The following is a 24,899-nucleotide window of genomic DNA, read 5'->3' on the forward strand; positions in this document are numbered from 1 at the left end:
ATACTTTCCAAACTACTAGAGAAAAAGATTATGGACCAGTGATGGTGAACCTTTTTGGCACCAAGGGCCCAAACTGGAACTCGCGTGTGTGCGTTCACGTGAGCGGCCTCAGCGCCAGAAACTTAAAGACCAGCTGGCCGGCGCTCGCATGCATTCAGGCCAACTGATCTTTCGGTTTCCAGCGCTGTGGTGCATGCAAAGTGCCGGAAACCAGAAGAGCAGCTGGCGATGGCTCACATGCCCACTGAGAGGGCTCTGCGGGCCACCTCTGGCGCACATGCCATGGGTTCGCCATCACGATTATAGACGATGAAGAATTTGAAGGATATATCAGGAAGAATTGCCAGAAAAGATGAAATACACCTAAAATTCTCCCAGAAAGTCTCTTAGAACATATAAAAATTCGTGATCACAGAGTTTATTGGAATGATTACAGCACAAATCTCAAGAGAGATCCAATTGCCCCTTTGCATCTTGCACAGCCCAAGAAGCCAGATCCAGGTAATACAGCTTGATATATGGTGCTAGCTAAGCATGTGGGGTTCACAAGCAGTTCAGATGCTTTGTGAGAAGCCAAATTCAGTCCTGGCCTAATGAAACTTATATACTGGTTAGGCAGACCACCATTCCTGGCTCCAGAAAGGGCATTAGGAGTGGCTGAAATCACCTGCCCATAAGCACTCACTATTGAAACCAACCTATCCTTCATTCCCACCCTTCCTCATCTTAAAGTACAGTACCCCCTTCTGGCTCACTGGACTGAATTGGGAGCTCCTTTGCAGATCAAATTTATGTCTCAGAGACAGAATCACAACATGCTATTTCAATCTCAATAATACCCAAAAGGCATGCTGCTTTACTTCAGATCTTCCAAGGACCAGAGACATTTTTCTCTTTCTCCACCTCCCAGCTCCCTCCTCTTCTCTCCCCTTCCCTCTCCCCCCACTTTGAATGCCCTGGAAATGGACTGATGAATATGAGAAAGTGTACTCTGCATTCAATTAGCACAATCTGCACACTGCTGAGAACTACTATTGATCACTGCTCCCCTCTTCCCACATAATAGATCACTGTCATATTCAACCATAAAGCTGAAGGAAATATTCCTCCCCCCCCCCCCGCCCCTCACACACCCTTGCTTCCCTTTCTAAACTTCCAAAGCTCAACTAGACCCAGGCTGGGGGCTGTAAAAGATCAGACACTTTGTTTTGCCTTAGCAGGAGAAACATATGAAGTACCAAAAATATCCAACAAATTGTATCTGACCTGTAAAATAAAGAAGCTTCTTCTGGTAGCAGACACAGCCCTCAAACATCCCTCCTTGGTTATCTCAAGGACGCTATTTCTACAAAGGCCCATTTTAAATCTGTACAAGTATGGCAACATCCACCCACCCCCTTACAACAAATATACTTGCCAAAAGCTCTCAGGTTGGACACTAACTTTCTTGGGTCAGATTATACATCCTTAAGATCAGGGGTTTCAAACAGTTCAAGAACGATATAACTTGTCTGCAAGAAATTCATATTAAATTAACTGGTCCAAAATATCTGTTGAACCTCGAACTTGGTCAATATTTTGTGACTTCTGCTACGTAAAAGAAAAATGGTATAGTTGTATACTTAAGAAAAGACATTAAGGCTGAGTGAACTGAAGCAGATCCCTTTGGAAGATATATCGCATTAGACCTAATTCTAGAAGGGAAAAAGACTTGATGGACAACTTTGAATTTTATACAAATCACTAATGATTTATCTTCTAGGGTGAAGAAGACAAAGATTGCAGCGAGGGTTCTCTTGAATCATAACCCAGTCTGGACGGAATTGGGAAGGGTAGTGCAGGCAAGAAGGTCTTGGAGGTTGAATGGGAGTTTATTTTGATATGAAAAGTATATTAATGATTGTAAAAAATTGCTATCTGAATACTTTGTTCTGAATATGAATAAGGGTATATTCAGGGAATTTGTAGGAGATGTAAGTAAAGCATATATGAGAGGAGTACTGATGAATACAAAAAAAATATATAGACAGAAACAAGGGTAAAAACGAAAAGAGTTGGAAGAGGATACCAAAAGAAAGATTTGAAATGTATCTAAATTGTGTTATAGAGGAAGGAGGCACAAAGGGGACAAAATTAAGGGTTTAGAAACAGACAGATACTTAGATAAAGAGATAAGGCCCCTAGCTAGAGAAGAGTACAGGCAAAAGCTGAATCAACAAATAACTTCTGGGGAAATCCTGCAGGTAATCAAACAATTAAGATTAGGAACAATGTAAACTACTTAAAGTTTGTGTAATGGTAAGAAGCTGAGTTCAACGCAGAGATTTTACTGACTTTTTTTCTTCTCTTTCTTTTTTCTCCCCCCCCCCTTTTTTTTTTTCTTTATTATTTTTCCCCCCAACTTTCTTGGTTTTAATACATCTTAGATTGTGTTTGATAAAAAGCTATACCGTGTACGGGCTCTGGGAAGTCGGGAGGGGGGAAGGGAGGTGGGGTCATAGGGGGGAGGGGGGAGGGGGGAAATATAGTATAGTATAGTAAAATACAGATTTTAAAGTAACATGATTGCACTTGTATACTGTTGCTTTTTTTAATTTTAGTATAAAAATAAGAAGCTGAATATATCGATAGATAGTAGAAATACACCGAAGCGAGGAGCAGAGGGAAAGAAGAGGGAGGGGTAGAGAGGGTGGGAGAGAGGATCGGAAGGAGGGTGAGATGGAAGGGAGGGGGAGAGAGGAGTGTTAGAGGGGGAGGGGAAGTAGGAGAGGGGAATGTTGGAGGGGAGAAAGGAAAGTTGGGGAGTAAGAAAGGGTGTATGGAGGGTTGAAGTGGTATATTGGTTTTGTATTTTGGGGAGTACAAGGATGGTTGTGTTTATTGCCCAATGTTATATGGCCCCAATCATGCACAGTATATATGTGACTGTATGAAATGAAAATGAAAAATGAAAATAAAACATTTGAATAAGATCAGGGGTGTCAAACTCAAGATCCACAAGCCAGATCTGGCCCACGGGATGCTTAGATCTGGCCTGCGGGCCACCCTGGAAAAAGCGAAGGACCAGCCTGTGGTGCCTCTGCCAGGGAAAGCAGGGAAAGCTCCATTTTCACTGCCAGAGGGTTGCAAGAGGCCATCGCAACGGAGCTCGTGAAGGCCGTGGGCAGCCCTCCCGAGCTCCGTTTTCGCAGGCAGAGGGTTGCAGGAAGCTGTCGCAGCTGAAAATAGAGCTTGGGAGCCCATTTTCGCTAGCAGAGTGCTCAAGCCACCATAGGTACCCCCAACATGAGTGACGCTGAGCTGGCCATGCCCACCACAGCCCCCCAAGGTCAAATACAACCTTGATGTGGCCCTCAATGAAATCAAGTTTGACACCCCTTCTCAAGATGATATATTGTTAGATCATGCCCTAATGGGTTCACATAGGAAAGCAGCTCAGAAAAATTAGTTTGTAGCCTTAACTTAAAATATAAAGTATTATTAATGCAAAATGAAAGGCACCTCCTTCATGCTAATATTATGCAGGGAAGGAAGACCACAGGAGATTCTAGGTAGAAAATCAGGGGAAAGAAATATCAAAATCATCAGAGTAGGAAAGGAAGATGTTGTTATTTACTTTATTCATTAAACATGAAACTCAGTCAAATGAACATTTAAAAATGTGTCACAAATACCACATTTGTATATGTGGTATATATGCATGCAGGTCTTGGAGTATTCGGGTCTTTTCCCGTGTAAGATGGAAAGTATCTTGGTGACATTTCGACGAGGTTCCACTCCCCATCTTTAGGCTGGTGCCTTCGGCTTCGTGCTTGTGCGAGCAAAGTGTGATCAGAGCGGCCATCTTTCTATAAATATTGGTATGTGTGTGTGGAGTGCTGGCTTTGTTGCTGTAAGCGGATTGGTTGGCTGTGTTGTAACATCTTGATTAGTTGATGGAGTTGATGTTTGCAGATTAGTTGGCTGTTTCGTAACATCCTGTGTGACTGAGGTACTGGCTGTGTGCCTAATGTTCTTTTTTGTTGTAACGATCTGGGTAATGGGCTGTGTGATGACATCCTGAGCTCTATTGTAGTGATATCCTGAGTCCTGTGCTGCAATCTCCTGGGGGGATTGGCTGCATTGTAACATCCTGAGCCTTTGCTTTGTAACCTCCTGAGTTCTGTGATATAATGTCCTGAGCAGATGGTGTGGTGTAACATCCCAGGCTTTGGTTTGGCTCCGAGTTTGCGGTTTGGCCATGTGTTCATGGCGTGTTTCAGTTTGCTTTGTGCAGAGATCGGAGGGGGTGCAGCAGTTGGTGATGCCGCCGTGGCTTGGCTTCTGATGGCGGTTGCATTTGGTCTATGGGATGGGTTTGGGTTTGAGTTGGGTAAGGGTGATTGGTAGTTGCGTCCTGTGTTGTTCTGGGTCCGGTGTCGGTTTTCGTGGCTGGGACTCGTTTGTTGACTAGGACTAATTTCCAGATGACTGGTAGGGGGGAGGTATTGTCACGTTTATTCATGTTGTGGGAGTGTTTCTCTATTTCAATGGCTTCTATAATTATTCTCTTGTTGAAGTGTTCAGTTTTGGAGATTAATTTGGTTCTTTCAAAATCAATTTCATATCCTGTTGCTTTAAGGTGCTGGAAGAGGGAGGAAGTTTTTTCTTCTTTTTTGACTGCGTTCTTGTGTTCTAAGATGCGTGCATTTATTCTTCTATTAGTTTGTCCAATGTATATGGCTGGGCACATTTTGCATGGTATTTCATAGACTCCTTGGTTTTCTAGCTGGATCTTGTCTTTGGGGTTTCTTAAGATGTTGACTATTTTTTGGTCAGTGCCGAAGGCTGTCTTGATATTGTGTTTGTGAAGAATTTTGCTGATTCTATCTGTGGTGCCTTTAATATAAGGGAGGAGGGTGATGCCATTGTCCTGTTCTGTGTCTCGGTTCTTGGGGAGTCTCTCTTTTTGGATTAGGTTGGTAATTGTATCTCTTTGGATTTCGTTGGAAATTAATACGTTTGTGAGAGTGTGTAATTCAGTTTTTAGATGGTCTTTGTCGGCTAGGCGTTTGGTTCTGGAGATGAGAGTCTTGGCTACAGAGTTGATCTGTGCAGGGTGGTGATGGGATTGTGTGTTTAAGTAGCGGTTGATGTGTGTTTTTTTCTGGTAGATGGTGTGTCCTAGGGAGCCATTAGGTTTTTTGTAGATTAGGACGTCCCAAAAGGCAAGTTGGTTGTTAGCTTCTATTTCCATAGTAAATTGTATTTTGGGGTGTAGGCTGTTGAGATGTGTGAGAAAGTTGTCCAGTTTTTCCTTCCTGTGTGGTCAAATTACGAAGTGTCATCTACATATCTAAGCCAGAGTTTGGGTTTATGTTCAGATTTATCTATCATGGCCTGCAAACTTGGAGCCAAACCAAAGCCCGGGATTCTCCTGTTCATTTGTCCTATGTATGTTGCAGGGCAGATTTTGCATGATATTTCGTAGACTCCTTGGTTTTCCTTGGAGAATAAATGCACGCATCGCAGAACACCAGAACGCAGTCAGAAAAAAAGAAAAAACTTCCTCCCTTTTTCAGCACCTTAAAGCTACAGGACATGAAATTAATTTTGAAGGAACCAGGTTAATCTCCAAAACTGAACACTTCAACAAGAGAATAATTATGGAAGCTATCAAAATAGACCATGAATAAACAATATGAATAAATGTGACGATATCTCCCGCCTACCAGACATTTGGAAACCAGTCCTGGTAAACAAACGAGCCCCACCCACCACCCAGGCCGTTACAACACAAAACAACAACGGACCCACAGCCAGCACCAATCATTACCAATCCGCACCAATCTACCAATCATAATACAGCCACACATCCAATCAATCCACTTACTGAAACAACGCCAGCACTCCACACACCCCTATCAAGATTTATAGAAAGACGGCAGCTCCGGCCACGCTTTAAGCCAAAAACACCAGCCTGAAGATGGCGAGTGAGACTTCGCCAAAACGTTGCCAAGACAATCTCAATTTTTCACGGGAAAAGACCCGAATACAACAAGACCAGCATACCTACACCCATGAAAATGTACCAAAAAGTATTTCCAAATCAGACAATGTGATTGTCTGGATTTGTTTTCTCATTTTATCTCTCATAGTTGAAGTCTACCCATGATGTCAATTACAGGCCTCTCTCATCTTTTTAAATGGGAGAACTTACACAATTGGTGGCTGACTAAATACTTTTTTGCATGTGTGTGTGTGTGTGTGTGTGTGTGTGTGTGTGTGTGTTAGGTTGCTGCCGGTCCACACTGGTTCTCACAAACCGGTTCGTCACCGGACCCGGAAGTAAGTTCCGGAATGCCTGCCCCGGCCCTGTCGCTCGCTCACCCCCGCCCGTCTGGAAGCCGCTCCATTGCTCGCTCCCCCTGCTCGTCTGCACTATCTTAGCCCCACCCACCACTCACTGATTGGCTGGCTCACCAATCGCCCCACCCGACTCTAAGAATCCTATCTAAACCCACTTATATATATATAAATATATATATAAAATAGAATAATTAGCAGGTATCCAAAGTGCTTTATCTAAAATATTTATAATATGATAATAATAGAAAAACATTAGCAATGCTTCCAGAAACTGTAGAATATCTAACTGCAATAAACTGCAACCCTTCATCACTTCATAAAGGAAAGATGCACGGATCTATCTATTCCCAGTATGGTCTCCTACTCAATACATGGAGGAAATGTAGCAATCAATGTTTATGAGGCAAAGTGCTGCCTTGTGGGTAGCTGGGTAGACATCCCTGTATATTAAAGGAGAGAAAGGGATTGCTACTGGTATACTAATCACCCTACTTCTTGGGTCAGAATACACATGCTCAATAAATATGTAAATATATTATAAATAAATATAATGAATATAAATGAATAATATTAAATTTAATTAAGTACATTATCAAACAGTCAAAGAAGAAAAGCAGGCATAGGCTAAGCAAAACAGTCATGATCTTTAGAATTTTAACTGAGAAAACTGGGACTAACTGATTATACAGGAAACAAAACATGAATGTTGAAATAATCTAATAAAAACACAAACAGAAAGCTGGCAAGAATAGCATTACATGGTCAATTATTACAAAAAATAATAAAGGGGGAAGTGGTTAAACCGTAGGCCGTACAAGCTTCTGCCAAAAAATTGCACAGACTATAAACAATGACATAACCCAATCACCAAAACGATTCACTGGAACTTCTATAAAAATTACCATTTGCCAATAATGAAAAATCAATGGGAACATATAGCTGAAAAAGTAGTTGAAATGAAGCAGATTAATGAAAATGAGACGGTTAAAATATTGTGGTACAGGTAGTCCTCATCTTAAAACAGTTCATTTAGTGACCGTTCAAAGCTACAACTACAGTAAAAAATATCCCTTATGATCATTTTTCAGAGTTACGACTTTTGCAGCATCAGACACTTGGCAACTGGTTCATATTTATGATGGTTGCAAGCAAAGTCAATGGGGAAGCCAGATTCACTTAACAACCAGGTTACTAACTTATCAACTGCAGTGATTCACTTAAGAACTGTGACAAGAAAAGTGAAAACTCACTTAAAATGTTTTATTTAACAACAGAAAGTTTGGGCTCAATTGTGAGCGTATGTTGAGGACTACCCGTATTTCCAAATGCAAACTGATAATCTTGGTATATAACACACCAAATTTAACTGTGGTTGAAAAGAAGAAAATGTGGATGATTGATGTGGCAATACCAGGGGGCAGCAAAATAGAAGATAAAGAACTGGAGGATCACAAAGTATCAAGATCTGCAAATTGAAGTTGAAAGATTATGGCATAAACTGGCAGTGGTGATCCCATTGATTATCAACACACTGGGTGCCACACCAAAATATCTTGGACGGCATTTAGAAAATCTGCACATTGACAACATTTCCACCCGTCCATAACAAGAGGCCACCTTGCTATGATCCGCACATATCCTATGTTGAGAAATTACATCATCTTGGGAAGAACTTGATGTAAATCAGGGATATTAAAGCTACGTAACTTTAAGACTTGTGGACTTCAACTCCCAGAATTCCCCAGCCAAGTTGAATTCTGGGAATTGAAGTCCACAAGTCTTAGAGTTGCTAAGGTTGGACATCCCTGATGTAAATGAAGGCCATTACCAGTTAAAGTTCATTAAATATATAAGCCACTTGACTTTAAGAGACTCTTAAAAGCTGCTCAGAGATGGCACTGCATCATGATAGCAAAGATTAGTTTCAGCAGTTTAATCTATATATTATAGATTAATACAGAAATAAAATCTAAGACTAAGAAAATAATCAGGAGACACTTCTTTGATTTTCTCATAGTTTCTTTTGCCAGTTTAATTTTGGAGAATATATAAGATAGTGGCCTAAATATATAATAAGCTCTGTCCATAGGCACAATTTAATAAAAGCAGATGATCCAGATATATTTTTCAATTTCACAGTTACAGAATAACCAATCAATGAAAAGCCAGCAGCTTATTGATTTTCTCACTGCTCTGCGGTGGTTGCTCCCTTCCTACCCTGCTTTTTGTTTAAAAAAAGTTTCACAGGACAATAAAAAATATTAAGATACACAAGGACAGTAGATTGGCTAAAGAACATTCTGGACTTTTCACCAAGCAGGACAGTGTAGCTGTTCCATTCCTTTTGGGCAGCATTGCACAAAGTGTACCCTGCAACTCCATGGGTTCTAATAATGTATTTTTCACAGCACTAAGCCTAGCATATTCAAAACCAGAACAAGAAAAAAAATTATACAAACCTGGGCTGGCACTCTGGAGTAAACTAGGGGGGGAGCCTGGGGGCCGGAGTTGCAAATCCCTTTGCTATAAGAGAGAGAGAAGAGACACAAATAATCACATATACTTCAGCTCCATGCCAAAACTGGTTTAGTTTCCACTGAGCAAGTCCCAATTCCCTGAATTCAAAGCTTTCAGCTTTCTCCTCTGAACTCAAAAACACTCTGATCTGGCAGGACAGCCATATTAGTAAAGACCAGGGGTGAGTTCCTGCCAGTTCTAACTTCTATAGAAGAGGTTCCACAAATCTACTGTGCCGTTTAGAACCGGTTCCAGCTCCCTCCCCCGCTTGTCTGCACATCATCAAGATGAAGAGAGGAGGAATTCTGGGAGTTGAAGTCCACAAGTCTTAAAGCTATCAAGTTTGAACACCTCTGGGGGTTTTTTTCCTAAAGGGTTAGGGGTGCAAGGGTCTTGTAACTTGACAGCTTTAAGACTTGCACACTTCAATGCCAGAGTTCCCGAGCCAACATGACTGGAGGAGGAATTCTGGGAGTTGAAGTCCACAAGTCTTAAAGCTGTTAAGTTTGAACACCCCTGGGGTTTTTTTTCCTAAAGGGTTAGGGGTGCAAGAGTCTTGTAACTTGACAGCTTTAAGACTTGCGTGCTTCAAATGCCAGTTTCTGAGCCAACATTTTGGTTGCTAAGCAAGAGCGTTGTTAAGTGAGTTTCACCACATTTTACAAGTTGACCATGCCCACCCAGTCACATGGCTGGCAAGCCACTCCCACCCAGTTACATGGCCAGCAAGCCACTCCCACAAAGCAGGCCACACCTACAGAAGAGGTTCTAAAAAATTTTGAAACACACCACTGGTAAAGACCTAACCGTACTCTTAAACGAGGGGAAGTGGAGATTGAATGGGAGCTTCAACTATCCACAGGAACTTTGGGGTTTATAGAATCTCAATCACCCAATGGAAGCTTATTATTGTAAAGAGTAAGAAAGGTGACCTGATTGGAAATACTGTATGCAAGAACCATTACCTGGGGAAAGGGACAGAAACCTTTTAAAGTCCAGAGCCACATTTGGAAAAGGCCTGTGTGATTTACTAGTGGGAGTGGACTTTTGTTTAATGACTACTTCATTCAATGTTACAACAGCACTGGAAATGTAACTTTACAACTAATCCTTGCACTTATGATCGTTGCCTATTTTCATGCAAGGGAAACATGAACAAACTATTCTCCAAGGCACCTGAGGATAGAACAAGAAGCAATGGGTGGAAACTAATCAAGGAGAGAAGCAACTTAGAACTGAGGAGAAATTTCCTGTTAGAACAATTAATCAGTGGAACAGCTTGCCTCCAGAAGTTGTGAATGCCCCAACACTGGAAGTCTTTAAGAAGATGTTGGATAGCCATCTGTCTGAAATGGTATAGGGTTTCCTGCCTAGGCAGGGGGTTGGACTAGAAGACCTCCAAGGTCCCTTCCAACTCTGCTAATGTATTGTACTTCCAATGTACAATGTATTGTACTTCCAGTTAAATGGAGAAGCCAGCAGCAAGTTGCAAATCATGGTCACATAATATCTCAATTCTTGACCACAGGTGATTTGGCTTAATGACCATGGTGGAAGTGAGGTTGTAAGCCCAGCCCACTGTGGGCACATGCTGTTTTGCTTAATGACCTTATTGCTTAACTATAGAGTTGCCAGCCCCAATTATGGCAGCTAAAGGAGGACTACCTGTATAAGAATAGGGAGGAGGTAGGCCCCAGATTAAGAACAAGTTCTATTCCTAAATGTGCCTTAAACTTTGAATTTGTAAGTAAGAACATGTAGTTACAAACAGATTGACTATTACAAATAGTCCTTGATTTACGGCCACAATTGAGCCCAACATTTCTGTTGTTAAGTGAGACAAATGGAGTTTTGGTCCATTTTACAATCTTATTGCCACTGCAGTTGTTGAATCAATAACAAGGTTATTAAGATAATCTGGGTTCCCCATTGACTTTGCTTGTCAGACAGTCACAAAAAATGATCATATGAACTCGGCACACTGTAATCGTCATAAATGCATGCCAAGTGTCCGAATCTTGATCATGTGACTGTGGGAATGCTGCAGCAGTCGTTAAGTGTGAAAAATGGTAATAAGTCACTTTTTTAGTGCCATTGTCACTTCAAACAATAATTAAATTAATGGTTGTAAGCCAAGGGCTACCTATACTACAAAAGGCAGATGGCATTCGACTTGGGGCAAAAGAAATGCTGAAGCCGCGTGATGTTTTCATGAAACACTGAAAACAGGCCGTATGTTCCAACCGTAGGGCTCCAGTGTGAAATCATGGGCATGGCTTCACCAGTTCATTGGCTCAAGGAAGAAGAAGGCCTTCTGCCATGTTTAAGTTAATAGGCAGCCCATTCGTAAGTCCATATTGTCTGTAAATCAGATCTTCTTCATCTGGGAACTGGAGCAATTGCAAAATTCTGTATTACAGCCAAGCTCAATAAATTAGTGTTTGTGTGTGGGTGTGGGTATGGAGTTGATTTCCTGATCTGGCCTACCTAGAAGGGTTGACAATTATAAAAGGAATACCAGTCTTCAAGTAAGTGTTTGGTGTTCCGTTGTTATATTTTTTTAAAAATTTCAAATAAAGTGCTACTTTTCTGAAAATTGTGTTCTTCACAGATCCACTTAAACTCTGTCAAATTCCTTTAGTGAGATCTTCTATTAAGTTCCAATAATTAAATAATTATGTAAAATTGCAAAGTTGCCACATTACTCTAATGCCATAAACACTAGCCTGCCATAAACATTAGTTAGCAGGATCAATGTCCAGGGAAAGAATTATCTGGAAGGACATAAGTTCCTCAATCCTACTTCAAGGTTTAAATGGCTGTTTAAAGCAACATAACAAAACAAAACAAATAAACCTCTCAATCTCCCCAATTTTAACTACTATTTTAACTACTATTTTTTGGAGTATAAGATGCACCAGAGTATAAGACGCACCAAGGTTTTGAAGAGGCAATTTTTTTTAAAAAGTAGGTAGGTAAATAGAGAGAGAGGGAAGGAAAGAGAGAGAGAGAGAAATAAATACAATAGGTAGGGAGGGAGAGAAAGAGTAGGTAGGTAGGTAGAGGGATAGAGAGAAATACAGTAGGTAGGTAGGGGGAGAAAGAGTGTAGGTAGGTAGGTAGGTAGGTAGGTAGGTAGGTAGGTAGGTAGGTAGGTAGGTAGGTAGGTAGGTAGGTAGAGAGATAGAGAGAGAGAAATACAGTAGATAGATGGGGGAGAGAGAGTAGGTAGGTTTCCAGGTGTATTTATCCATGTGCTGGAGAAGGAAATTGCTGACAACCTGCAGCACCTAAGACTTTGTTTCTGCTGGCACAGCACTTGATCAATGTAATTCTCATCCATCAGTTAAAGAGCTTTCCAAAAGGGAAAAAAAAGTTTTTGCACTCTGCAAACCTCCCAAAAACGGCCCGTTTTTCTTCAAACAAAAGGCATGAACAGCCTTGGGGGGGAGGCTTGCACAGTGCCCCTGGGGAAATGGGGGAGCAAAAACAAGCAAAAAAAAAGCCTGTTTTTTGGGAAAACAGGCCTATTTTTTGTCAAACAAATTGCATGCATAGCTTATAGAATGCTGCTGGGGGCTGGGGGGCAAAAATGGGCCGTTGTTTTGCTTATTTCTGCCCTTCCCAGCCCCCAGGAGCTCTCTGAAAGCTTCCATAAGGGTATGCACAGAGATTTTGATGAAGGTGCGGGGCTTCGGGAGGCAAAAAATGCTGTATTCGGTATATAAGAAGCACCCAGATTTTCAGCCTCTTTTGAGGAAAAAAGGTGCATCTTATACTCTGAAAAATACGGTATACTGCACATGTGATATGTGATGTAATAGGTTTAGGGAGGGTCTCAAGAAACACGTAGGAGGCGGTCAGAAAAGCTGAAGCCCATTTTGGTGAAGGGGGTGGGGCTTCAGGAGCAAAAAAATGCTGTATTCGATGTATATGATGCATCCAGATTTTCAGCCTCTTTCTTGAGGAAAAAATAAGCGTCTTATACTCTGAAAAATACGGTAAATGGAAAATAAATATGCCCCAGTATAAGTAGCCCTTGACTTACGATCACAATTGAGCCCAAAACTTTGGCTGCTAAGAAAGGCAGGTGTTGAGTTTTCACCCCATTTTATGACTTTTTGCCAGAAGCAAATCACTGCAGTTATTAAAGTGAATCGTGTGATCATTAAATCTGGCTTCCTCCATTGATTTTGCTGCTCAGAAGGTGGGGAGGAAGGTGATCACATGACTCCAGGACAGTGCAACTGTCATAATTACATACCAGTTGCTAAGTGATAGAACTTTAATCATGTGACCAAGGGGATGCTGCAATGGTCATAATTGTGAAAAGTGGTCATACGTCACTTTTATTTAGTCCCGTCGTAATTTTGAAGAGTCACTAAGCAAATGGTTGTAAGTCAAGGACTACTGGTACAGGACATGTTTTAAAAGATTTAAACAAATATTCTTGTTTTGTTTTGTGCATCAATTGGTCAACCAATAATATTCTTCATTTTTTTCCTTCAGGGACACAAGCAGTATATTTTTAAGAAAACTAGTAATTTGATAGCAAGTGATAGAAAAGGAATCTCTCTGCCTCAGCAACTTAAAAGATGCTCGTAGTCATCCACCAATATTCAGCAAGATAAATGATTAGCCTGTTTTGATCCTGTTAATCAGAAGTTCTTTTTTAGAAAGATTCAGGAAGTAGTCATACAATTAACTTATTTTCACAAATTCTGCCACCACCCTCTGCTTTAATGGAATATAATTATTATTTATCTTTACCTAAAATAAATTGATTGGCTCATTTGAAGTCATTTACTCCTGTTCACAAACATTCAACGACAAGATTAGGATAGATAACGCTGTACTCTAACTTTAAAAATAAACAATTATATCTTTTCACAAAAATAATCAGCAGCTTGCTTTCAGAAGTTGTGGGTATCACTAGGGGTTTTTAAGAAGAGACTGGACAACCACTTGCCTGAAATGGTATAGAGTAGGGGTGTCAAACTCAAGGCCCACAGGCCGGATTCGGCTCACGAGGTGCTCACTGGAAACAGCAAAGGGCTGGCCCATGGTGCCTCTACCAGCAAAAACAGAGTTCAGGAGGGGCCCTCCTGAGCTCCGTTTTCGCTGGCAGAGGGTTGCAGAGGCCATTGCAGCTGGGAAAAAAAGATTGGGAGCCCGTTTTCACTGGCAGAGCGCTCGGGCTACTACAGGCACCCTGACACAAGTGATGTTGAGCTGGCCCTGCCCCCCAGCCCTGCCCCCCACAACCTCACTCCAAGGTCAAACACAACCCTGATGCTGCCCTCAATGAAATCGTGTTTGACACCCCTGGTATAGAGTCTCCTGTTGAACAAGGGGGTTGAACTAGAAGACCTTGAAGGTCCCTTCCAACTCCGTTATTCTGTTAATAACAGCTTGTATCAGAACCTGTTTGTATCAGAACCAAAAAAAGCAGCCTTCACACTGGTATAAATTATAGATCTGGGCTGTTTGTTTAATTTGTATCTGTATTGTGAACCACTTTGAGCTGTAAGAAATAACAATGCTACAGAAGTAAGTAAGTAAATAAATGTGTCCATATGAGTAAGATGGCACGATCTACCTTGGATCTGCTGCTGCTGCTGCATTCAGGCAGAAGATTCTTGCAGTTTTTGTGAACATTTACTGCGCAATCTGGTGAGGAAAGAAAAAGAAAATTGAGATCATTTTTCATCTATGCATCCTGAAACTCATATGCGGTTACCTTAGGATCAGCAGTGTCTTTAAAACGTGACGACAAAACCGCGCTCGACTAAGCCACGCCCGATTAAACCGCGTCGCTGATGTCATCAACAGGGCGACAACAGCGAGCGCGGAGAAAGAAGGGTGCTTTAAATAGTGCTTTGAAAGCAAGCCGATTCAACTTAAGGTAAGGGTTAGGTTTAGGGTTAGGTTTAGGGTTAGGTTTAGGGTTAAGTTAAGGGTTAGGGTTAGGTTAAGGGTTAGGATTAGGTTTAGGGTTAGGTTAAGGGTTAGGTTTAGGGGGGTTAGGTTTAGGTTTAGGGGTTAATTTTAGGTTTAGCGTTTACAGCGTGCTCCTGTCTCCGCGCTGTTGTCGCGCTGTTGATGACGTCAGCTACGCGGTTTAGTCAAGCGCGGTTTAGTCGAGCGCGGTTTTGTGGTGAAACCTCTTTAAAAGACTACAGAATGACAGTACTACAGAAACAACCTCACTATGGCACATGCAAACCAAAGATTCCAAAGAATACCATGGACTGAACTTACAGATATGCATGGGCCATTGCAAATGTGTTGCAAATCCTCAGATATCTTTTCCCAGAGTCATTTTTTAGGATTGGGTAACCATGCAATCCCAAGTGAAGATGTAGCTGCTTTAGAGAGTTGCACCTGTCACAGGGACACCCTGTGTGCCCAAATGACCTTTGTTCCTTTTCACAGCCCTATTAAAGAGCACACCATCGAAGCTGACACCAGACAGAGAGTAGAAAAAGGCACTCAAAGACGTAGTGCAAGATTGGGAGAGGTGGAGAGATCTGGCCCATAGAATCGCCAAGAGTCAGGCATGTCTGAATGAATAACATCATCCCCATCCATAAAGAGTAACTAGTTAGGAAAGCTGATCTCCCTCCATCCAATTAGCCTTGTGATGGGGGACTGATGGCACATGTGTCGGAAGTGGTATTCAGAGTCATGCCAGCTATCGCCCTTCCGGGTTCCAATGTACCAACTGGCATGCGCATCAGGAGCTGCTGTTCCAGTTTCCTGCGTTTTTGCCTGTGTGCCGGCAAGCTGGTCGTCTTGTGCGCATGCGTGCCAGAAACTGGAAGACCAGATGACAGGCATGCATGCCCACACCGGAAATCGGAAGCATGCACGCTCTGGGGAGCTGTTCTTCCAGTTTCCAGCGCTCCCCTGCGTCTGCTCCCATTTTGGCATTTGGTGCCGAAGAGGTTCGCCAAGATTGATTAGGCCAAACCCTCCTTCAACAGCAAGAATACTACACTATAAGGTGGCCAGCAATATTCTTTTAACATACATTATCTATCAAAGTTTTCTTCTAAATACATGAAACTGTCCTGGACTGAATTGAAACCACTGGTCCTTCCAGCTTTAAATTTATTCTAGCTAATTGTAGTTCACCCAAATCTAAGCCAAGTAATTTAATTGGAAATACCAGAGGCTAAAGCTAGGATTTCCACCATGAAAAGTTGGTGCTTCACAGTACTCAAACCATGTCTTTTTAAATCCCTACAAGCGGCTGGAATTATCACAAAATTCTCTGAAAAAATCTGCTGAAAAATCTGTTGATCATTACAGCATGGTGTCAAGTGGGCTTTCTCTTCTAGTTTTCATACTAATCAAAGAGCAGCAAGGAGGAGCAGCAGAAACTGGGAGGTAGCAAGACTGACAAAGGCCACCTGAATTACTTTAATGCACTGTCAGAGCAATAAGGTAAAGGTTCTCCTCACGCATATGTTCTAGTCATTCCCGACTCTAGGGGGCGGTGCTCATCTCCATTTCAAAGCTGAAGAGTCAGCACTGTCCGAAGACGTCTCTGTGGTCATGTGGCCATCATGACTAAATACCAAAGGTGCACGGAATGCTCTTACCTTCACACCAAAGGTCGTTCCTATTTTTCTACATGCATTTTTATGTGCTTGGTTGCCAGAAGCTGGGACAAGTAATGGGAGCTCACTCCATTACGCGGCGCTAGGGATTCATACCATTGAACTGCTCACTTTCTGATCAACAAGCTCAGCACCTTAGCCACTGAGCCACTGCATCCCTATTGTCTGAGCAATACTACACTCCAATACTAACTCTGCTGTAACTGGCAATGGACTCCCAATCTCCAGAGTAGTTTCGAGGATTTTTCCAGATCACAGATTTACAAGTTTTTAAGTAAAGTTCATAACCTTGATTTCAAGACAGATCCATATGGAACTAGAACCATCCAGATATACAGCCTGTTAGGAGCCACTGCCTTTAACAAAGTTAAAGTAGGTTTTTCCTTCTCTGGTTTTGCTCAGAGTTGCCAAACGCTGGCTGAATATCTTCCTCTCCTGCAACAGACGTCAGGTTCGGAGGCTAGAGTTTCCAAGGCAAACTGAACCAGATTACATAATTCACACAAGATATGGCCCCATAAACGACAGCCCTCTCACACTCCAGCAACACAACACCATGTCCTTGCAACAAACAGGCCGAACTGGCTAAGAAGCGAAGAAGCTTAAGACTCAGCTTTGAGTGTTGTTAGCAGAACTGTTTGGGCCGCAGCAGCAGGAAGCCAAGATTTCTGCTAAACTCAGAGCCTCCCCTATTCTGGAGCCATTGGAACAGAGGGGAAAACCTACAAGGCCTGTTTTTTTTAAAAAAAATGCCTTATCTAGCTGAGATCATCATTTTTATGTAAGCATAAGATAAAAACAAAAGCTGCTTCTTTGTGATTTCTGCTTGAAGGAAACTTTTTCCTTGCCCTGGAAGACGTAAAAGCAAAGAGACATTTACAAGCTTGGAAGCACTATAAGCAACAGCAGCTAGTTACAGCCGTGGAAAAAGTCTTCATTCCTTTGCACCAGGAACTATCAATATGTAAGGCTGCTGATCCACCCCTTAGTTCAATAATGAACTTATTATTATATATAGTGTCACTTATTAGGTGACACCCCACACCCTGCCAGAGGGATAAAGGTTTTATTTTTTGCCCGGAATGGACACCACCTTTCTTACGGTAAAGGTTCTCCTCACACATATATGCTTGTCATTCCTGACTCTAGGGGGTGGTGCTCATCTCTGTTTCAAAGTTGAAGAGCCAGCACTGTCCGAAAACATCTCTGTGGTCATGTGGCCGGCATGACTAAACGCCGAAGGTGCACGGAACGCTGTTACCTTCCCACCAAAGGTGGTCCCTATTTTTCTACTTGCATTTTTACGTGCTTTCAAACTGCTAGGTTGGCAGAAGCTGGGACAAGTAATGGGAGCTCACTCCATTACGCAGCGCTAGGGATTCATACTGTTGAACTGCTCACCTTCTGATCGACAAGCTTAGCATCTTAACCACTGAGCCACCGCATCGCCTAATTTTAGCCATTTTAGTCTTAGCCACCGAACCACCTTTTCTTACACTTCCTTTAAATCTTTTCAGAGAAAATAGTCATTTTATTTCGTCTCCGCTTTGGCTGAAATCCAACTTTATCGCACATCACCGAAACGTACCACACAGGTAGTCCTCAACTTACGACAGTTTGCTTAGTGACCATTCAGAGTTAGAACAGTCCTGAAAAAAGTGACTTATGACCCTTTTTCATAGTTATGAGAAGAAAGATTGTAAAATGGGACAAAATTCACTTGACAAATGTCTCACTTAACAGCGGAAATTTTGGGCTCAATTGTGGTCGTACATTGAAGACTGCCTGTATTCTTCCTTGTGCTCTGCCCCTCGTTGAAACCCTTTGAGATCCATATCTGACCTTTCCCTTCTACCGTGGACAGCGCTGAGCACACGGGTTGAGGTTCTGCAAAGAGCGGAAGCAGCAACGGAAAGACCCAACGGCAGCTGAAGCCCAACCTCTCAAGGCCTACCAGGCAATCTAAGTCTTCAAATGTCTCCCAGAGTAGAGGTCCTTCAGCTTCTCTTCCCAATGCCTTCCCTTTCAAAAGTCCCACTTCTGACCCAGGCAGCCATGAGAGAATGATTTGAAAAAAGTACAGAACGAAACACCAGGAACAGAAATAACTAGAGTGACCTCATCCCGAAAGGCATTCAAAGAATTCTAGGAAGTAGAAATGCTGAAAAGCAGAAACCAAACAGTCTTGCCTCAAAGCTCCGCTCTGCCTGCCTTCTGAATTCTTTCAAAGGCAAATGTGCATGGCAGAATCTCAAAAGGATTCTGAAACCAAAGTCCCAACATCTGTGATAATTTCCCAGCTCCTGCAGCGCTGAAGGCAGAGTCTTAATCACACAGGTCAAAACAGCTTGACCAAAAAAAAAAAAAAACACCCCAAAGACAAACAAACACAAGTGGGAAATTTGTCTCTAATTTTATTCCAGTCCATGAGAAAAGCCCCTGAAAGCCTATTGCTAGACTTTCATATAATTTCAGACATGGTGTGGTGAACTGAATACAGGTAGTCCTTGACTTATAACCATTCATTTAGTGACCGTTCAGAGTTACAACAGCACTGGAAAAAGTGACTTATGACTGTTTTTTCACACTTACGACCATTGCAGCATCTGCATGGTCACCTGATCAAAATTCGGACACTTGGCAACTGTCTCATATTTATGACAACTGCAGTGTCCCTGGTGGGGTGGGAGGTGTCAGGTGATCATTTTGCAATCTTCTGACAACCAAAGTCAATGGGGAAGTCAGATTCATCTAACAACTGCATGGCTAACTTAACAGCTCTAGTGATTCACTTAACAACTGGACAAGAATTCAAGACAAAAAGAAAACCCCAGGCTATTGGGACCAAACTATATTTGAGGATATCTCTCTTTGTCAACAGAAGCTGGAGGGGGGGGAACCAAATTAAGATTTCTAAAGGGACACATACTTGTATCTCCTAAAAAGCATCCCCATAGCTATATACGTAATATTTTAAAAACATTTGTCATACTACATCCACCCAAGCTTCCTTAATCAAGGATTAAGGTAATAAGCGTGTTCGCCTTCACTTTGTTTAGCATTATGTTCAAAGGATAATTGGTTTGTTCTTATTTTAACATACCAGAACTATAAGTGAGGCTTTGTTTTTGGCTCATGAACAAATAAATTAAGATGTAACTCTTTTTTTTTACGACAGAGAATTCTTGGTTTCTTTAGCCACTCCTGCGAGCAGCAACAAGCCAAAACTGTCTTTGAAAATTTTTATGATCTATCAGGAAATAAAATACAAAGGAAAATAAAAAAATAGTGGTAAACTAAGGGAGGGAAAAGGAAAGAAGAAAAAAATATGAGATAGAGGAAGAATAAAAAAGAAAAAAGCATTGACTTCTTACTCTTTTTAGCACAGTAAAATATAATAACATTGCCTTCAACTTTTTACTTTTACAAAGTAATATATACTAGCCATTTCTACAACAAACATCTCACCAGCAAAAACCAAAATCAAAGCTGCATTTTTTTTCATCACAAGCAGAAGCACAAAATCCAGAAGCGATTTCCAAAGCAACAAGCCAGTGAACTGAACCCGCAGCACTAATCTACTTCCTCAAACTTCTTATCCTTTATGCACGAGCTGGACACGTACACTAACACAAAATCACTGGTTAGAAATGTTACAACACTGCAACATATCACAACCACTTTTAAATGAAGGTTAAAAAACGATATATTCAACTTCTGGTGGTATTAAAAGGGGGGGTGGGACTTATAACCTGTCCTCGCACTTACAACTATTGCAGCATTCCTACAGTCACATAATCAAAATTTGGATGCTGGCAAACTGGCATGTACTGTATTTTTCAGAGTATAAGATGCACCTTCCCCCCCCCCCTAAAAAAAACGAGGGTGAAAATCTGTGTGCGTCTTATACACGGAATACAGCATTTTTGGCCTACCAAAACCCCGCCCCCTTCACCAAAATGGCAGTGCAGAGCCTGTAGAAGGCTTTGAGAAAGCTCCTGGGGGCTGGGGAAGGCAGAAATGAGTGAAAAATGGGTCTTTTTTTGCTCATGTATGCCCCCCCCCGACCCCAGGAGCACTATGCAAGCCTCTCAAACTCTCTGCATACCCAATTTTTCACAAAAAACGAGGCAGAGTGCAAAAACTTTTTTAAAAAAATTTACCTCTTCAAAATCTTGGTGCGTCTTATACTCTGAAAAATATGGTATTTACTATAGTTGCTGTGTCTGGGGTCATGTGATCACCACTTGCAGTCTTTCCAGTTAGCTTCTGACAAACAAAGTCAATGACAGAAGCCATATTCACTTAATAACTTTGTGATTCACATAACAACCATGGCAAAAGAGTTCATAAATTGGGGGAGGGGTTGTCATTCATTTAAACGCAGCCTTGCTTAGCAATGGAAATTCTGGTCTAAATTGTGGCCATTAATTGTGTTAAGGACTCCCTGTAGTATATTATTTTTCCTTTTTTTTTTCTAATTCTTGTAAGCTGCCCAGTTATTATTGACAAATGGGCAGCCCTAGAAATTTAGATGGTAAATAAATGATAAATAGAACCATGTCTCAAAGTTCAACTTGGCTATTAGATGCAGGTCCCTTTTTCTCAGTCGCCATACACTCACCTCATCTCTAAACACAAATTATTTTGTTGAGAGAAGACAATGCAAAAGAAAAATTCTTTAAGCAGCTTTGAGCCATGGTGGCGGCGTGGTTAGAGTGCAGTACTGCAGGCTACTTCTGCTGACTGCCGGCTGCCTGAAATTTGGCAGATTGAATCTCACCAGGCTCAAGGTTGACTAAGCCTTCCATCTTTCCGAGGTGGGTAAAATGAGGACCCAGATTGTTCGGGGCAATAGGCTGACTCTGTAAAACCGCTTAGAGAGGACTATAAAGCACTGTGAAGTGGTATATAAGACTAAGTGCTATTGCTATTTCAGTTTGAGAAACATCAAGCACCAGAGACATCCAACAGAAAGACTTTTAGGCAGCTCTTTCCTATTTCACCTGCCTGGCATAGAATTAATCCTGGTTATTTGAGTGGGTGGATGGTGAGGTGAGACAGGGATCCTTCTAATCTGACTGTTTTCATGTTTGCATAGCCTTTCTTTCTCAACCATTTTAAAGAGCAGCCTCGGGCTCTTTAAACAAGCATGGTTTTCTTGAGAGAGATTTTCTACATAGGCTTTCCCTGGTATCTATCTCATTTCAGTTGTATAAACACTGGGAGGGCATGTTTATAAAGTGAGATTACCAGGCATGAAAACTTCTCTGCCTGAAAGGCATGCTGGGGGGGTGGAGGGGGAAGGGTGTGCCAGGGCAAACGTCTCCATTTCCAGGTGAACCAAAAGTGAACTCTCAAAGACTGGTCTAGTTGTGGCACAGCTTCCTATGCAAAGTTTGTGGCTGAATGAGGGAGTCAGAGGCGGTTCCACCACAAAACCACGGAGGACAAAATCGTGCTCGACGAAAGCGCGCATTTGACATCATCACAACGCGACGAAAACATCGCGCTGTGATCGAAAAATGTAAAAATAAAGCGAAAACCTTACCCTAACCCCCCCAAACCTAACCCTAAACCTAACCCTAAACCTAACCCTTAACCTAACCCTAAATCTAACCCTAAACGTAACCCTTAACCTAACGCTAAACCTAACCCTAACCCTTAACCTAACCCTAAACCTAAACCTAACCCTTACCTTTATGTGAATCGGCTTGCTTTAATTTTAATTTTATTTCAATTTTTATTTTTTTTCGTCGCGCTGTGATGACGTCAAATGCGCGCTTTCGTCGAGCGCGATTTTGTCCTCCGCGGTTTTGACGGGTCAGAGGCAACTGGATTTCAATGTTCTGAGCCCAGTACGTAACAATTCATCTAATCCTACAGGATGCCTGACAACAGAAGGGGAAAACTCTATTCACACCCTCCCCCAATATATTTATATCTGAGAGCTCCAGACAGATTACATTAGGATCCCTTTTCACACCTCAGCAAATCTATCACATTCTGAAAGAATGATCCAAGTCACCTAAAGTGACAACAGCTGAAGTTGGTTGTGAACCCACGCTTCTCCAAATCTTAAGCCAATATTTTGATCACCATATCACATTGGCTTGGAAAATCAGCTTGCTGCTGAGTACCACTCCATAGCAAACTCTAAACCTACGTTAACAAATAAGGCCCAGGGACAATTTTCAAAATATCTCCCTTCACACCAACTCAATATTCTTGTTTTAACACCTTACATAGGAAAAGCTTCCCAGAATATCTTAGAAAAGTCATCTTTAAGCAGCCCCTTAAGACTCATATTACAAATAAAACCACAAAAAAATTAGGTAAAGGTTCCCCTTTCACATAGTGCTAGCCATTCTTGACTCTAGGGGGCAGTGCTCATGTCTGTTTCAAAGCCAAAGAGCCAGCACTGTCTCTGTGGTCATGTGGCCGGCATGACTAAACGCCGAAGGTGCACGGAACGCTGTTACCTTCCCACCAAAGGTGGTTCCTATTTTTCTACTTGCATTTTTACATGCTTTCAAACTCCTAGGTTGGGAGAAGCTGGGACAAGTAATGGGAGCTCACTCCGTTACGCGGCGCTAGGGATTCATACTGTTGAACTGCTCACCTTCTGATCGACAAGCTTAGCATCTTAACCACTGAGCCACCGCATCGCCTAATTTTAGCCATTTTAGTCTTAGCCACTGAACTACCTTTTCTTACACTTCTAACTGCCAAACTGCCAACTTTTCTGATCGAAAAGCTCAGCGTCTGAGGCGCGGCCACCACATCCCTCCACAACAAATTACAGTGCCACAAAATAATAAATCTGATACTCAATACTAAATTAGTTCCCGTCACCCCCCTCTCTCTCCTCTCTAACTGATTCTTTCTCAAGGCAACTAATCAAATGATTAATTACATGGTAATGCAGGTAATCATGTCACTATTTCTCTTTGGGGAAACCTTTCAGCAATTTAACTTTTGTACTTAAAACACCTTAGCTAGGTTAGGAACTTATTTAATAAAGATACAATATCACAGTTTAATTTCAGCAGCTGACAAGTAATGGAAGCTCACAGCCATCAACAGCAATCCTGATTCAAATAATGCCTTCCATTAAACTCAACTAAAGGAAGGAGAAATTAGAGAAGGGTGTAATGAAGAGATAGCATGCAGTACTCTGTAACACAGGTCAGGATCCAAACATAGCATGCAATCGCCACTATAATTTAAGCCTTGTGCAAGAAGATCATAGTTTAAAGAACTTAGCATGAGATTCTCTCCGTCTCTGGAAGAACACCGTCCACAAGAAAATGTAAGAGATGCAATGTGACATAAAAGCTACACACAACTATTTAAGATTCATAAACTCTCACTTTGTTCACTCCTGAAGCCAGGGGTGAAATCCAGCAGGTTCTGAAAGGTGCTGCCATAAACTCTTCCCCTTCCTCCTCCCATCCTGCCATTTTCCCACCAACTAAGGGAATTGTATCTTTAAGAACGTGATGTACATCTATTAATCTCAAGACTTCCAAAAGATATACCTGCACGCCATCTTGTTCTTATGGCAGAGTCTCAGGAAGCAGCTGTTAAACTTGTTGTATATGTTTAAATTCCAAGAGCTTCTACTGAATGAGTAGGGAAAGGGAGAGGCTAGTCAAACAAAGAGTATCTTTTTTGCACGTCAGCCAGTGGAACTCAAAGTTAGAACTTGCAAAAGGAAAGCCTTTCCCTCTCTTGTCCCAAAGCTGCTTTTCCAAAAGACAACTGGATTTTCTTGGTATTTTCCCTTGGAAACATTTAGCTTCTCATCCAAGAAGCTTCTTTAGTTCAGCTTTTTGGATGAGAAGCAAAATGTTTTGAAGGGGGAAAAAATCAAAGTCCAGTTGTCTTTTGGAAAAGCAACTTTGGGACAATTATGACTTGGATGATTGAGAATCTCCACAGACATCTTTCCCTCCATTAATAGAACCCAAAAGAACTATAAGTAAGCTATCTGCTCAAGGGATTATAAGAGTTTGGAATGTTTATTCCTGCTTTTCCTTTCTACATAGTTTCCCAAATATTATGATTACCATAAGGAAATCAGAAAGCCTGTTTTCAAAGATCTCAGATGATTGGCAAATATCTTGAGGTATTCAGGTGTCACTGAATATTCTCACTGCAAAAAAGCATGAACCCAATTGCCACTGGCTTTGTATAGGCATACAGTAATAGTACCGCTGCAGACAAAAGGTCTTTGGCAACACAACTATAAATGAAACTTTCACCTGCTTTATTATTCAAAGAATAGAATAGAATAGAATAGGAAGGAACTTTGGAGGTCTACTAGTCCCACCCCCTGCTTAGGTATGAAACCCTACACTACTTCAGATTAATGGTTATCCAACATCTTCTTAAAAACTGTTCTGA

The 24,899-nt window shown here is 41.7% G+C and overlaps 1 protein-coding gene across 1 annotated transcript in view; it reads right to left on the reverse strand.

Moving 5' to 3' along the window:
• Positions 1-24,899, reverse strand: part of ARHGEF18 (Rho/Rac guanine nucleotide exchange factor 18) — an 88,475-nt gene that overhangs the window by 29,860 nt on the left and 33,716 nt on the right. The window contains exons 11-12 of the mRNA XM_087701844.1: positions 14,465-14,535; positions 8,808-8,871 (exon numbers count right to left, since the gene is read on the reverse strand). Coding sequence (XP_087557970.1) covers positions 8,808-8,871; positions 14,465-14,535 — 135 coding nt within the window. The remainder of the gene's footprint in view (positions 1-8,807; positions 8,872-14,464; positions 14,536-24,899) is intronic.

The sequence above is a fragment of the Thamnophis sirtalis genome, unplaced genomic scaffold (genome assembly GCF_051295495.1).
Source record: "Thamnophis sirtalis isolate CommonGarterSnake01/CBP01778 unplaced genomic scaffold, rThaSir2_p1.2 scaffold_1, whole genome shotgun sequence".
NCBI classification, from domain to species: Eukaryota; Metazoa; Chordata; class Lepidosauria; order Squamata; family Natricidae; genus Thamnophis; species Thamnophis sirtalis.